Source organism: Castor canadensis, chromosome 11, assembly GCF_047511655.1.
Source record: "Castor canadensis chromosome 11, mCasCan1.hap1v2, whole genome shotgun sequence".
In the NCBI taxonomy this organism is placed as follows: domain Eukaryota; kingdom Metazoa; phylum Chordata; class Mammalia; order Rodentia; family Castoridae; genus Castor; species Castor canadensis.
The window spans coordinates 20,354,779-20,369,937 of NC_133396.1; the positions used below are offsets into that span (position 1 = coordinate 20,354,779).

Genomic DNA, 15,159 nt, shown 5'->3' on the forward strand with positions numbered 1-15,159 from the left:
ACAGTGCATAATTAAGAAAAAAAATCACAGTGCAAACCAGCTCTGAAGAAATAAGTTTATTGGAAACTTACATTGAGACAATTAGTAGCTTTAACACAGAGCAAGATAGCTTTGGGAACATAGAACAAGCTATTTTACAATATAATGTCTCAAAGTGTTCTAAATACTACATCTCCTCTGACGTGAAGGGAGATAGTCACAATTATACCTTAGGGGTCTGGATACTGCTAGCCCCCTAAACTGTTATCAACTAAATATTTGTTTTACAAATAAGGAGCCTTAGCACACTGATTGTAAAGTCTTCAAATACCTCTCAAGCCGCTTTTCAGGAGTGCATGAGCAGGAGGGTTAAGTTAACAAGTACTCTAGTAAATGTGTTTCAAGGTAAGACATTCCTAGTGATGGTCAGAGAGTAAGACAAAAGCCCTAAAAGGGTCACTGACAAAGAGTAGTAATTTGGCCAATTACATTCCTTGAAGCAAAATGACTATTTTGTTATGGTACTGTTATTGTATTACAACACTCAACCATGAACTGTTTTGTTTCTAATGACTAGAACACAGGCCATAATGTTAAGCATTAACAACAACAAAACGGACTTTTCTCATGAAAGTAACAAAATGGAGTGATGAGCTGCGCCAAAATGATTGATGATTGAGGGAAGACTGAATTGTTTCTCAAATATTCTACATTAAAAGCACCATATTTTTCTAGTGTAGGCAGAGTATTTGTTTCACAATACCATATACATTTAAAGACATGAAATGTGGTCAAAATGCCCTTTTTACTTAAGCTTAACTTGAGGAAAGTGCCCAAAGAGGACTTTTTACTTATGCTTGATTAGGTAAGTAAACTAAAACATACAATTCAGCTCACCAGTCTACTTATAGTCTAGTATAATGTTGATACTAGAATGGTGAAGTAGAAAAGAAAGTATTTTAAACATACCACATGCTGTACGGGTCAAAAGATAACGAGGAAAAAGTGTGTGCTAGAAACTGCCTTACCAGCAAACTGAAGGATTAAAAACACAAAAGCACACAAACCTTCTCTCCAGCTGTTCAAACTTATGTTCTGCATTTAAAAAGGTCAGTATTTTTCAGTTTTTTGGTCCCAGAAATATTATACACGACCAGATGCTCAAAACAAAACTGATGTCAATGAATTTTAACAGTTCTCAGCAAAATGTTATTTTGAACTGGCACAGTAAAAAGCAAAGTTGACTATCAAGATACACAAGACTAATCATGCAAACAACTGCAAGTGAGATGTATTACTTAAACACTAAGCTCATGACTGACATTCTCAATTTCTACTACTGGTTCTTCTTTTAAACCATGGTAGGGTAAGTACAGTTAAAGGATATCCATTCTAAGATATAAGTAGGCTCACTCAAAGTTATGTAGTTATCACTTTTTGGTATAATTAATTTCTCACCACCAAAAGAAAATAAAAGCAACAAAACAAATGTATGCTTGAATACACATTAAGCTGTTTTTTACATAGTTGTGTTTTCAACTGCTTATATTACCAAACACAATCTTCAAATTTTCATCAGAAAGGAAATTTCTTTCCCAAGCCATATTAGGCCTGATCATCATAATTGAATCATTCCAAATACTTTTTAAGTTACTTCCAGTTTAGGATTTCAGAATGTCAGCCTTGAACAGATTTAAGCAAATCTGGTTTCTTTCCTTATTAACAAGTTAGTTAGGATATTTAGGAAACATAAGTTACTGACATTAAGTCACATATGTGAATTCAAATATAAAAATTAGAAACTCAGTAATCAGGAAAATCTGCACACATCACCATGCAATTAAGGACTTACCCCTCTTTCAGCCAGGGCCTAGGCTGCCTGCTGAGTTAAAAAACAACAGTTTCAATCAAATTTTAAAAACCAGATTATACCTAAATCTTAAGAGTTATAACTTCTGCTACATCATGTGAAAAAAAGATGACCCTACAAACAGCTTGGTAGTGAATGTTTCAGAAAACAACTCGCAGATCAAAAAACAAAAAACACACTTTTCTGGGAAAAACTGGCATCCTACAGAGATACTAAATTATTTCAACATAACCAGGAAAAGGAGGTTTGCTCACAGTGCATGAGAGAAATGAAAACTTTAATTGATTCTTAGTTGCATAGACCTCTCACAACTAAGTAGTGCCTCTCAGAATCCAGAGACTTTTATTAAAATAACTTCAAAGAAATGGAAATTGAGGAAAAAAAATAGTGCAGGAAGGATAGGATAATAATATATCCTTATGTAGAAACAGATTCAGTTTACCACCTTTAAATGATTTCAAAGCAGATTTCCAAAACAAAGGTTTTTAATAAATAGGCAGGAACACCTACTTAGAAATTTCAGGGAAGTTCTCAATGTAGAATCCAAGAGCTAAGACATTAAGTCTAGCAGCAAATAAAGAACTAAAATTTCTGGTTGTACTTTTTTCTTTCGATGTTTGATCACACAGTAAGGTTAACTATAATGAGCTGGGAGTGGGGAGGAAATCACTGTACTTGGACTTTGACTTTTAGAATGGCATTCCTGAATGTCTAAAAAGGTAAAGACAATCTTTAAGAAATAAAATAAGTTGGGTGTGGTAGTACACATTTATAATCTCAGCACTTGGGAAGCTGAGGCAGGAGGATTATAAATTTGAGGCCAACCTGGGCAAATACAGCAAGACCCTGCCTCAAAAAAGAAGAAAGAAAAATAAACTTGATCCACAGTGCAAACTATCAGAACAGGCATCTTTTTATGGTAACTGAAGACTGAAAGATTCAGCCTGAATGTAACTTGTATAAAACTTAGGAGAATGTCAGCGAATCAGAATATACAAAAATAAATAAAGATAACCGTGGTGGTAACATTTTAAGATTCAAAACTGCATACCCAAATTTGGTATTCCTAGGCTCAGGTAAAATTCCAATAGAAGTCTAGGGCAACTGTATAAAATAATGTAACAACCAGGGCCAGAAATAATATGGCTTCTCTTAGCAACATTTCTCTAAATTGTCACTTCCTTCCCATTCTGAAAAAAGCTTCTTGTAGAAAGAAATGAAGATCATATATGATAAGCATTAGAGCAAAAATTAAAACTGAAGGCATTGAGTGTTGATTGTCATAGGCATTATTTAAACTCATTAACATATCCTCAAATAATTCTGTAACTCTTGAAAAAGTGTTTTAAATTTTAAAAATTCTTTTGATTTCTGTCTATATTTTACTTTTCTTCTTAAGAGAAACAAATTTCACATATGTAACTTCCTTGTGTTCAATCAATCAGCTAAAGATCAATATCTCTGCCAACTTCCATCATCTCAGAGTGATGGCTTAAAGTCTATTACCAGCTGCTAAAGAAGTAAAAATATTTTTTAAAAAATGCATGAGCCAACCAACCACAAATTTTGTTCTTTTATAAATGAACAAAACAGCATTCCTATCCAGATAAACACATACAACAAAGTATCAATGCAAATATTCTGAAATTATCTTGCTGAATTGTGCTTTTTCCTTCAGATTTCAGTCTTAATTGCACACACCTCCTGCAGATGAGGGCTTAACCCATAAATTCTGATCTTGTGAAACCAACCATTCCATTAAAAACAAAAAGGAGTATCAAAGAAAATGTGCAAATAAAATTGGTGCTTCAAGCCCAAAACATAAGTCCTTAAGACAAAGGAAATAGCCAAGTAACTAGACCTGCTTTTTCCTCTTGTCTTTAATAAGATCTTATTTACCTAGTACATAACACAAACCAAAGACAGATAAGACTGTAAGCTACCAAACATTACCACATAGCAAACTGAGTTTCCCATTCTTCAGTTTTTAACTATACTTCCTTTTTATGGGATAACAATGAGTCCAGGTAGAAAATAAGTTATTGACATACTTTTTCAAGTAACAGTCTGGCTATCGTCAGCCTCAGGGAAGAGTTTGAAGCTGTATGTGTTAAGAGAATTTAGCATTCAATCTGGGAGCTTGGCACTCGCCGCATATTTAGGGCATGCCGATGTATTTCTTGCATCTGTCTGATGCGGTCCTTCTGCCACATTAGGTTTTGAGGCATAGGATACCTCTGTGTGCCGTGTAAGTATCGGTAGGGAATCCTGGCATGACAAGCAGTAGCTCTACAACGAGGCTGTGGCATGGGAGGAAGGAGCATCCACCTCTTTCTCTCCGCACAGTATCGATAGGCTTCTTTCCGATACTGTTTGTCAATATCATCACTGTTTTTCCAGCCTCCGATAATGAAGACATCATCTTTGTAATAGCAAATGGCTGCTCCTTCAATGCTTAGGACTTCTGGAGGCAAGCTTTCAAGGATCTCATCAGACACTTGGTTGGCAATTTTTCTTACTGCCTCTTCATTTTCTAAAGAGTAACTCTTGGGACAGCATGATGCCGTCTGATAAAAGTTTGAATTGACCACAGACATTTGGAAAAAGCAGTAATTGTCAATAAGTGGCAAAGACTCCACATCTTGCCACTGCCGAGTCTCGGTGTCATAGCACGTAATTACAGCTTTTAATCCATCTTCAGTATCCCGGTCCACAGGAGTGCGGGCAGCAATGTACACAAACCGGTCTTCGATGGCTAGTGCTTTGACATCTCGAAGAATCTTTGGTGCTGATTCCAAGTTGTGCCACTTATCGAGCTCAGGATTGTAAACAGTCACATCTTTAAAGCCAGGACTAAAGTTGCCATGTCCTCCAATGCTATACAACTTCCCTTTGACTTCTGTTAGCCCAAAAGAATGCTTTCTTGTCATTAGACTACAAACGTGTTCCCATGTATTCAAATTTGGATTGTATCTTTCCACAGTCTTAGCAAACCCTGGTTCCATGGATCCAGCAACGTACACATAGGATTCTGTTACTGCAACTGCATGTCCATCAAGGTGATTATGAATATGGGGCAGGTTTACCCATCTGTCCTCATCAACAAAATATCCCACACATTCACTTAAATAGTCCCCTCCTTCTGACACACCTCCAATAACCATGATCACGTCCATGTTTTGCCCATAGCGAGGTAATAATGAGACATGAGAAGCAGGATGCTGGAATGTGCCAGACTGTATATTTTCAGCTCTCAGAGCATGCCTCTCCACTGCATCGGCCACGAGCTTGACGCAAACTTCATTATTGGCCACCAGCCTCTCTGGTTTGACATGCCGAGTAAGGTAGGTAGGTTTCATCTGGGACAATCTGAGTAATTTAAAAAGTTCTTCAAAGTATCTCTCTCTCTCTTCAGCATTTCTCTGAACCCACTTCAAAACTGTTTCAAAGAGAACCTCTTCAGAGTCAACTGTAATTTCCAAGTCTGAAAGCCAGTCTCGAATGAGATGGAAAGGTAAAGTATAAAATTCTTCATCCTGAATAACTTTGTGGAAATTTCTCCGTATCATGTCAGCAGCTTTCAGAGCAAGTTGGCTAAGGGTATACATGTGAGCTAAGCTATGAATGGCCACACAATTTGAAAGATGCAGTTTTTTCTTGAGAAATTCTCCACAAAATTCTTTTAAACGAATTAACAGGAATCTAGAATCAAGAAAGTAAAAAAAGATTAATTTCAGAATGTGCTTACATGGTCGTGTTTTGAGAACAATTGAATTATAAAATTGAGATGGTGAGATTAATCTCATTTTATATACACAACATCTGAAAAAGAAAATCTCCCAAGTTACAAAGTATTATACTGGAAAAAAAAATCTATTTTTAAAATTTTAAAATTTTTTTGGCAGTACTGGCGTTTGAACTCAGGGCTTCTAGTTTGCTAGGCAGGTGCTCTACCACTTTTTAAGTCTTGCCTAACATACCTAAAGTCATGAGTTTGATTCCTATTACCACAAAACAAAAAAAGCCTATGTGGGCTGGAGATGCAGTAGATGTGCTGGGGGTAACCCATTTGAGACCCCTTAACTGAGAAGAATGTTAAATACTGTAAGGATGACTTCATCAGTCCAGGCTCATCTCAATTCAATAACCATTTGGTATTATGGCTATTGTGCTGAATAACCTTAAGTTACCTTAACCACAATATAAAGATGAACAAGAGCCAGGCATGGTCAGACAGGTCTATATAATCCCAGCACTCGGGAGGCTGAGGCAGGAGGATTATGAGTTTAAGGCCAGCATGGATTACATAGCAAGACTACCTTTAAAAAAAAAAAAAAAAAAAAGAGTCGCATGCTGATGGCTCACACATGTAATCCTTGCTCCTCAGGAGTCAGAGATCAGGAGGATCACGGTACAAAGCCAGCCCAGGGAAATAGTTCCTGAGTTCCTAACCAGGAAAAATCCAACTCAAAAAACAGGATTAAAGAAGTGGTTCAAGTGGTTAGAGTTCCTGCCTTGGAAGTGTGAGGCTCTGAACTCAAAACTCCAGTACAAAAAAGGCTTTTTTTTTTGGTGGGACTGGGGTTTGAACTGGTAGGTTCTGTGCTTGCAAAGCAGGTGCTATACCATTTGAGTCACACTTCCAGTCCATTTTTCCTCCGGTTATATTGGAGATCGAGTCTCACGAAGGGGCTAGCCTTGAACCTCAATCATCTTGATCTCAGCCTCCCAAGTAGCTAGAATTACAGGCGTTAGCCACCTATGCCCAGTTCTTCACTTTAAGGAATCATGCCATCTTAGAGATAAAACAAAAACAATGGGCTGGTGGGTGGCTCCAGTGGTAGAGCGCCTGTTTAGTTAAGTGCAAGGCCCTGAGTTCAAACCCCAGTACCACCAAAAAAAAAAAAAAAGGTGGAATAGTAAAGGCTCGAATGTCTTCCAGACATGTCGGTGTGCTAGGGTCATCCAATTCTCAGGATGCCTTGAGCGCCTATGTTTGGCAGATAATTCTGAGACACATTCCCTTAGATAGGCTTTGTTTTTGAATTTCTTTTCTTTTTTTTGACAGTACTAGGGTCTGAACTCAGGGTCTGATGTGCTTGAGCCCTCCACCAGGTCCTCCAACAACTTTTGGGAAGCACTGCTCTACAAAAACAACAGCTTTTACACACTAGGCATCTGTCATGTGAGGAACATCATGCCAGACATGTCCTATTATTTCTGATCCTTACAAGTGGCCTGCAGGATTGGATCACCAAGACTATATGTGGGTGGAAGGGAGGGTATCCTGCCTCAGAACTGATGGGAAGATGAAATATGGTAATCGCAGGGCACTTAGAACAGGGCCTGACACAAGATCCAAGTCCTCTGACAGATGGAGAGAAGTTAGAGGTCTAAGTAAATTGCCTGGTATTCTCTCTCTCCTCACTTTTAATTCCCCAATAACAAGGGGACAAGTCTGAAAAACAAAAACTCACAGGACAGAAACACTGAGTGAGTGCAATGACCATCTCTATGTATTTTCATTCATCAAACTCCCCCCTCAGCAGTGCCCATCTAATAACACCTTCTGATGACCAAGCCTCCAAGCCTCATACTTTGAGAAAACAGGAGCAATCTGGTGAGCAGGAACTTCAGCTTCCCACCACCCAATTTGCCTGCAGCTATATTCTGTGTCTGCTTTCCCAGTCCAACCTATTTTAAAGTATATTGGTTTTATAGTTCTGTTTCTATTTAATTGATAAACTACCATTGCTTTTAATATTTTTTGTGCCATAAATATACATTTATACCTAGTTTTATGTCTATAAGTGACATTATAGTGCAAATAAATGATCATTAGTAGGGATACAAGAGAATTTTTTTTCCTTTCAAGAGAGCCACTGGGGAGTTTTAAATGATATGATCATATTGGCTATCTATCTATTTATTTATTTATTTTTGAGGTACAGTCTGTGTAGCCCAGGCCTTGATCCTCCTGCCTCAGCCTCCAGAGTCTGAGATTACAGAAAGTGCCACCACATTCAACATTTTTTTTGTTTTCAAATATAAGATTTGTTCTCAGTGTTCGATGAACAGCCTCTACTTGACAAGGCGTTTCCTACTTATTGCATTGTTTCTCCCCATGATTTCCTTGATTTTTCCATAGCCTGACCTGGAAAGCCGATGCTCTTCTATACAACTGCCTATCCCGACATCATCTTGACCAAGTTCAAATTGACATTTCTCCCAAACCTGCAATTCTGCAATTTTCTATGTCTCAATAACAACTCCATCTTTCCAGTTGCTTGGGTCAAAAACTTTGCAGTCTTTCAACCACATCAAGTCCAAACAAAAATTCATCTCCTCTATCTTCAGAATACAGATGTCAGTCTTCTCATGACCTTCCTGTCTCCCTCCTCAATCCAAGCCTCCACTACCACTGCAACAATTTAAGCTAGTCTCTCCTGCCCTTGCTGCATCCCCCAAAGCATTCCATCTTTTTTCAACATTGAATTCATCAAATTAAACCGTACCATTCTTCTCCAAACCTTCCCAATTCATTCAAAGTACAAGCTCAAGTTCTTCTACAGGCCAACAAAGCCCTAAGAGATCAGGTCCATTCCCATTAACCCTCTGAGGCTTCAATTCCTTCATTCCAGCATCCCTCCATCCAAACATTCAGGGCCTCCTGCTGTTCTCTAACATTCAGATAAGCTCCATCTAGGGCTTTGTATTTGGGTTGCCTACCTGAAGCAGTCTCTACCTTCCCTCTTTCATTCCTTTGCTAAATATCTTCTGAGCATTCTTTACCCACCCAATTTAAAAAATCACTTCCTCTTGGGCTGGAGGTATCCCTCAGGTAGTAGAGTGCCAGCCTGGCAAGGGCAAAGCCCTAAGGTTCAAACCCCAAGGCTGAAGAAAAAAAAAAAAAAAGATCAGTTCCTCTCCACCAGAGCCTACAATGTATTCCCATCCCCACTTTACTTTTCATCACAGCTATAATCATCCAACAGGCTGTGTATGTATTTACTGTCTGTCTACCAACAGCAAGTACAGTGAGGAAAGAGACTTTTGTCTGTTTTGTTCATTGCTGGATCCCCAGCACCTTAAAGCTAATAGGTGCTTAACAGGTATTTGTTAAAATAGCGTGTTATACAATTCTGTGGAAATTCTCCTCCCCATCCCTACAAATGACACTCACCAGGCTCCTAAGCACTCAGGAGCGTCCATTCCTACTCCCTGCCTCTCTTTTCCACAGTAGCAGGCTAATCTTTTAACTACTGAAGTCATTTATCCAGCTTCCCATCACACTCAGGAAAACCCAAACTCATTCCAGTGCATCTCGCACACTCTTCTCCCTTCAACCCACTAGAGCCAGCCTCACTGGATATGCCTTTTTTTCCAAGTCCCCTCTCTTAAGCTAAACTTGATTCCTCCTGAAGGCCTTTGCTCTGCCTGGGCTGTTCACTTCCCTCCCCCCTCCCCATCTCTGCACAATTTTCTCGCCATTTAGAGGTCGCATTAAGGTCTTTACTCGATCACTAGTCTCTCCCTCCTTTTTGATGTTATCACTGCATTCGTCACATTCTGACTTCACTCCTCATTGCCTTTGTCCCTCCACTCAAGGCTCTACGGGCCTCGCCGGACTCACGGGGCATCCTCGGTCCCCCGGGAGGTGGCTGCCCGCCGCAGGCGCAGGCGCAGCGGTCCTCGCTCACCTGTCGGCCAGCTCCAGCACCTCATGCACACTGCCGGTGCTGACGCGGATGCGCCCGGTGTACATGTACTCGATAACGGCTTCCACCGTGTCGGGCTCAGGCCCCGGCTCCGAGCTCCACTTGCGCATCTCCACCCGGCCCGAGCGCGACTCGGAAAACTGACCCGAGAGCAGGGGCGTGAAATACTCGGTGGCGGCAGCCAGCACCGAGCGGTGGGCCCGGAACTCGCGGCCCCCGGCGCCCCCGAAGCACAGAGTGATGTCGCAGAAGAGGCCTTGGCGACGTTGCTCATTCTGCCGCCAGGAAAGCTCGGAGCAGTGAGAGCTGCACTCGAAGTCCTCAGCTTCTGGGCCCGGATCGCCCCCGCTTGCTTCCATGGCAGAGATTCCGGGACCGGGCCCGAAGTCCACAGTGCCGCTGCCTCGGACCTCGGCGGCCAGCCCCGCGGAACCGGCGGCGGCCGTCTCCATGCTCTCCATTTCCAGCACCTGAAGGGATGCAGCCGCGGCCGCCGCCGCCGCCGCCGCCGCCACAGCCGCCGCCATCTTGACGCCGCTGCGCCGGCCTCCGCGGCTTGGGAACGGTGCAGCCGTTCTGGTGCGACACAGAGGGATTCTGGGATTAAATAGTGCGCGCGGGGCGGAGTCGCGCCTGCGCCGTCGCGCCGCGCCCGGCAGCCGCCGGCTCGCACCCTATGGCCGGGAGGTGACTTCTCGTTGCTTCTTCAAATTAGAACCACCTTGAACCCATCGCTAAAGCCCTCGGTAGTTAACATGGGCCCTCTACTTAAAATGGCTTTGGGGTTTGATCTCCAGCATCATAAAAAATGGCTTTGGAGAAAAACTTTTAAAAGGAGAAAGGATTGGGGGCTGGAGGTATGGCTCAAATGGTAGAGCACCTGCCTAGGATTTGAACCATGAGTTCAAATTTCAGTACAAAAAATTTTTTTTGTTGTTGTTAAAGCTTTTAGTGGTACCATGGGCTTTCTATTTAAAATAGCTTTGGATTTCGACCCCCAGCACCGCAAAAAAAATAAACTGACCTTGGAGAAAAATAACCTTTTGCAAATAAAGAGGTAGAGTTTATTGAGATATAAAAGCGGAAGGAGGTCCCAAGAGAGGCACCCTAATGAAGGGGAAAAAATAATATTGGTAAAGGAAAAAAGAATACAAAAAAAAAAAAAGACTTAAGACCGGGCCCCAGTTAAGAGGCTGGTGAGCGAGTTATTACTTCTGAACTGATTTGTCTTCTAAAAACGGGGATGCTACCTACACCTTACAAGATCACCGAGGATTAAATAAGGTAATGCTGAGTCAAATGTTTTTGCATAGTGCTCGGCCCAGCCTCCCAAGTAGCTAGGACTACAAGCGTGCACCACGGGCATCTGGCTCATTTTTGGGTTTTAAGCAAGGGAGTGGCTCAGTTTGATGAGCTCTCAAAAATATCACTGGGGTCTATGCAGAGAACAGATTGTACCAGGACAAAAAGGGACATAAAGGCACGGGTTAGCAGACCAGATATAGATAGGAGAGGTAAAGGGTAAATCAACAGGACTTGAAACCTGGTGAGGAAGATACTGACCTGCAAGCTTATGGCCTGAGTATGTGGGGAGAGCTTTGGTTCCCATTCATTGAGAAAAAAGGGAGGAACAGACTTAGGGAAGAAGTAGGTTTTCTTTGTTGTTTTTTTTTTTTTGGGGGGGGCTTGGGTTTTGGATTCAGGGTCTTACACACTTGGCTAGGCAGGTATTCTACCACCTGAGCCTCTCTGCCAGCCCTTTTTTGTATTGGGTATTTTTTTTTTCTTTTTTTTTTTTTGCTGGTGTTTTTTTTCTGTATTGGGTATTTTTGAGATAGGGTCTTGCAAACAGTTTGCCTGGGCTGGCATAGTATCTCCTCCTGATTTCTGCCTCCCAAGTAGCTAGGATTACAGGGGTGAGCCACTGGCACCTGGCTAGAAGGGAGTTTTTTTGTAAGCTAGTGTCTTAATTCTATTTTTCTTCTCAAGAGGTGGACAAGAATTTTAAAAACTACATGTACTGAAGCTATTAGAAAGTACATTTCAAAGGCATACAGAAGAAAGGCTATGGCCTTCATTGTTACTATATAGTTTATTTAAACCAAACATGATAATACAGAGAAGAGACTGAGGTGGCAGCTGCCCAGAATCTTTGTGGGTTACAGATGCAAAGTAGCTGAAAATGAGTCTTTGGACCCACACTTCAGTAACAGACAAGTCAGCTGCATAAATACAGAGAACATAAGACACAGGACATTTCACAGCTTTTTGCTTTGCATTTTCATCTTAAACATATGTATGTTACAACTTTACATTTTAAATGTACTACTCCATGTATCTGTGACAATGGCTAAGGATGCAATGGTCCCACCCTGCTGACATAACCAGACTTTGATCTGTAACAGAACATTTCAGTGGGTTCCTAAATAAACCCTTAACACATAACATACAAAAAGACCCTTTTACAAGTCAGATTAATACAATGTTCTTCATGTTTATCAGGAGGAAGAAAGGGAAACAGAAAAATAAGACATTGGAGTAGTTTAAATGTATCATTCCCTTCCTCCAAAGGAAAAAAAAATTAATAGAAAAGAGAAAGCAACATCATAACACCCTACACTATTCTGACAGTGCTTAGATGCTTTCATATAATAAATACAGCAGGTAGCAGAGCAAATGTCACAAGTATTGGCTTGCTGTTTATTTCTATGCTTACAAAAAAAAAATATTAAGCTCCTTTGTATGGAATGAATGGTGTTAGTCTGTGGGTGTTGGTCTTCAGTTCCTGCACACCAATGGGGGATTTACGTTCTTGATCCATCCTATAACAGGCTCCACAGTCAGTTATCTTCATGCTATTTCCCGGGGAGGAGTTCTTGTCTTCTCTTTACTGCAGTAGGGTTCCTGGCTTAGTTACATGCTCATGTGCTCCGGAAGAACATATGAAATATCATCCCATGGATGACGATATAGCCCCTGCTTCAGCCTCTTCTGATCAAGATAGTGCCCTAAAATGAAGCAAAGGTATCTTTTCATTAGAGTTCCATAAACATGGTGAGGGCAGAGAATGAGGAAGGGAAATCTCCCAGATATTAAAAAAGGAGACACTGAGCTACAGCTGTAAACTCAGTGGTAGGGTGCTTGCCTAGCAAGCCCAAGGCCCTGGATTCCATCCCCAGTGCTGCAAAAACAAACAAACAAACAAACAAAAAAGGTAGACACAAAGAAATGGGGAAATTCAGATTCATTCCATAGGTAGATAAATTAGATTTGGCAAAAGGGAACTGTTAGATCTGATTCCATTTTTCTGGGCTAGCAAGTCATTCCCAAGAATAAAAGAACAAAGATAAAGATAAGGGGGAAGTTACAGAAAGAAAGGATTATGAACAATCATCTCTGTTGTAGAAACCTATATGGACAAGTGATGTAGCTGAACTGTGGAGGTTTTAAAAAAAGAAAACAAATCCTTACAACAACAGCAGCCAACTCACCAATGAAGCCCATACTCCTTCCCAGCACAAAGATGCCATTGAGAGCTCCAATGTCAATATATTCATCAGCTTCCTCCCTGCAACACACAATCGGCATGTAGTTTTAAACTGACTCACATGCCCATCCTCCTCTCAGCAAACATTACTACTTCTGCCCAAGGAGGAAAAGCTCCCAGGTTTACAGAGGCTCAATTTTATCAAAGCACATTATATGCATGTATGGACAAATCACAATGAAAACTCCTTTATATAATTAATTCATGCTAATAAAAACACATACACCAAAAAAAAAAAAAAAAAGGGATGCCAAAGAAGACAGCCAAAATGCTCACCGAGTAAAGGACCCACAGTTCCTGAGCATGTCCACAAATGCAACTCCGATGAAACCATCTACGTTTAGGATAAGATTTGGTTTCTGGGAAGGCAAAAATTCATAATATTTATTATCATGTTTCTCTTTTTTTTTCTCTGTAATCTTTCCATGGTTTCTACTAGGTTAATTTTTTTTTTTTTTTCTGGGACTGGGGTTTGAACTCTGGGCTCTGCACTTGCAAAGCAGGATTTCTACCACTAAGACACACCTGTAGTACATTTTGTTTGTTTGTTTTGGAGATGGGGTCTTGCAAACTATTTGCCTAGGCTGTCCTCAAACAGAGATTCTCCCCATTTCAGCCTCCCTAGTAGCTAGGATTACAGGTATGAGCCACTAGTGCCCAGCTACTGTGGTTAATTTTGATTGTCAATTTGATTGGATTAGAAGAAGGTAAGAGATTCGTAAAGCATGCTCTGAGTGTGTCCAGAGAGGATTAAATAAGAGGCGGGAAGGCCCGCCCACATTAGGACAGCAGCATCTCAACAGACTGGGAGCCTGGATGGAATAAAAAGGGAAAAAGGAGAGAGGTGGCTAACGCAAGCATTCTCTGCTTCCTGGCCACCATGCCCTCCCGGCCATGATGGGCTGAAACATCTGGACAAAATAAATCTTTCCTCAAATTATTTCTGTCAGGTACCACAGTGAGATAATGCTGACACAATTATTTTTATTTTTTGGAGACAAGGCTCACCATGTAGCCTAAGCTTGTCTTAAATGCTTGATCCTCCTGCCTCTAGCTCCCAAGGGCCAGGATTTCAGGAGCATGCCACAACATTCAGTCAATTACCATGAATTCTGACACCACTTAAAAACTTCCCATTTGGTTGACCCTGTGCAGCAAAGTACTCCTCACCTAGACATTTAGTACATGTCTGTTCAATTTAGTTATGCAATACAAAAATTTCCAGAAAACAAAGCTCCATTTTAGCTATACGATCAAACTGGTTCCCATTTCCCCTAAAAAATTCACCCAAAAACAAGACTAGGAATTCTTTGTTACCTTTGAGGTGGTAATCTTCTCCACTTCCAGTGCATAATCAAGTAGCGGGGTGGCTGGGAAGTGCTGCTTGACATAGTCTTTGAGGATCTGCACTCGCATGTCTGGGTTATTTATCTAGAAACAGACCCAAAGTTACAGAGAAACCCACTGCTGCTAAGGGACATGTTTGTGCTTATTTCACAAGTGGACAGAGCTGAACATATCATATCCTGAAGATGACACAGGGACCTGATCCATGTGTACAATCCTATGTAATATCAATGATGACATAGCTTTGGGCCCAAGGATTTTGAGGCCCTCATCTGATTTGGGCCTCAAAACAACCTCTGTAAGTTTTCTCTCTTATAAAGAAGGAACTGAGCCAGATGTGTGGGAAGTTAGCCATGGCCTATGGTGTGAAGCAGCATGGGATGAACTCACCCATTTTCCAACACAAAGTCTTAGGTTCTAGACACCAACCAGGGTGTGCACCAGTTGTGTGGTCTGCTCAAACTATATAACAAAGTTCTTGGCTAAGCAAGTACATGTTGAGAGTGAGGCAGCAAAGTATCCCTAAATCTTAGGAAAAAACTCTGATCTGTGATAAATGATGCTAACTATCTGTTAAGAGACCCACACCTGTCAGAGGGGGAGTGAAACAATTTAGGCACAGGCTAAATCTCAATACCGGTGACTCCTCCAGTGGCCTGATAGTGACATGCTATCAGGACACACAGAGGACTATCAGC

General features: G+C 41.1%; 2 protein-coding genes across 4 annotated transcripts in view; both read right to left on the reverse strand.

The window, feature by feature from the left end:
- Window positions 1-41: 41 nt before the first annotated feature.
- Klhl11 (kelch like family member 11) lies at window positions 42-10,143 on the reverse strand. 2 transcript variants are annotated; one of them, XR_002213252.2, is made up of 3 exons: window positions 9,550-10,143; window positions 3,901-5,551; window positions 42-1,861 (listed from the first exon to the last, which is right to left on the reverse strand). XR_002213252.2 is itself a non-coding variant. In XM_020178493.2 (2 exons), exons 1-2 carry the CDS (start codon window positions 10,092-10,094, stop codon window positions 3,970-3,972), a joined length of 2,127 nt encoding a protein of 708 aa, XP_020034082.1. In that variant the 5' UTR covers window positions 10,095-10,143; the 3' UTR covers window positions 42-3,969. The 2 variants fall into 2 exon arrangements, 1 of the variants encoding a protein (XP_020034082.1); XM_020178493.2 differs by having other exon boundaries at window positions 42-5,551.
- Window positions 10,144-11,640: 1,497 nt separating this feature from the next.
- Acly (ATP citrate lyase) overlaps window positions 11,641-15,159 on the reverse strand; it is a 42,016-nt gene continuing 38,497 nt past the window's right edge. For both annotated transcript variants that reach the window (XM_020178477.2, XM_020178476.2), the window contains 4 exons: window positions 14,432-14,545; window positions 13,391-13,473; window positions 13,059-13,135; window positions 11,641-12,575 (listed from right to left, as the gene is read on the reverse strand). In XM_020178477.2, the coding sequence (XP_020034066.1) occupies window positions 12,481-12,575; window positions 13,059-13,135; window positions 13,391-13,473; window positions 14,432-14,545 (369 nt within the window). In that variant the 3' untranslated portion in view covers window positions 11,641-12,480. The remainder of the gene's footprint in view (window positions 12,576-13,058; window positions 13,136-13,390; window positions 13,474-14,431; window positions 14,546-15,159) is intronic.

Excerpts from the sequence above, each read along its gene's own strand:
- Klhl11 (XM_020178493.2), bottom strand. The coding sequence starts at position 10,094 with ATGGCGGCGGCTGTGGCGGCGGCGGCGGCGGCGGCGGCCGCGGCTGCA. Across the intron at positions 5,552-9,549 it reads GTGCTGGAGCTGGCCGACAG|ATTCCTGTTAATTCGTTTAA; the intron begins GTGAGCGAGGAC and ends TCTTGATTCTAG.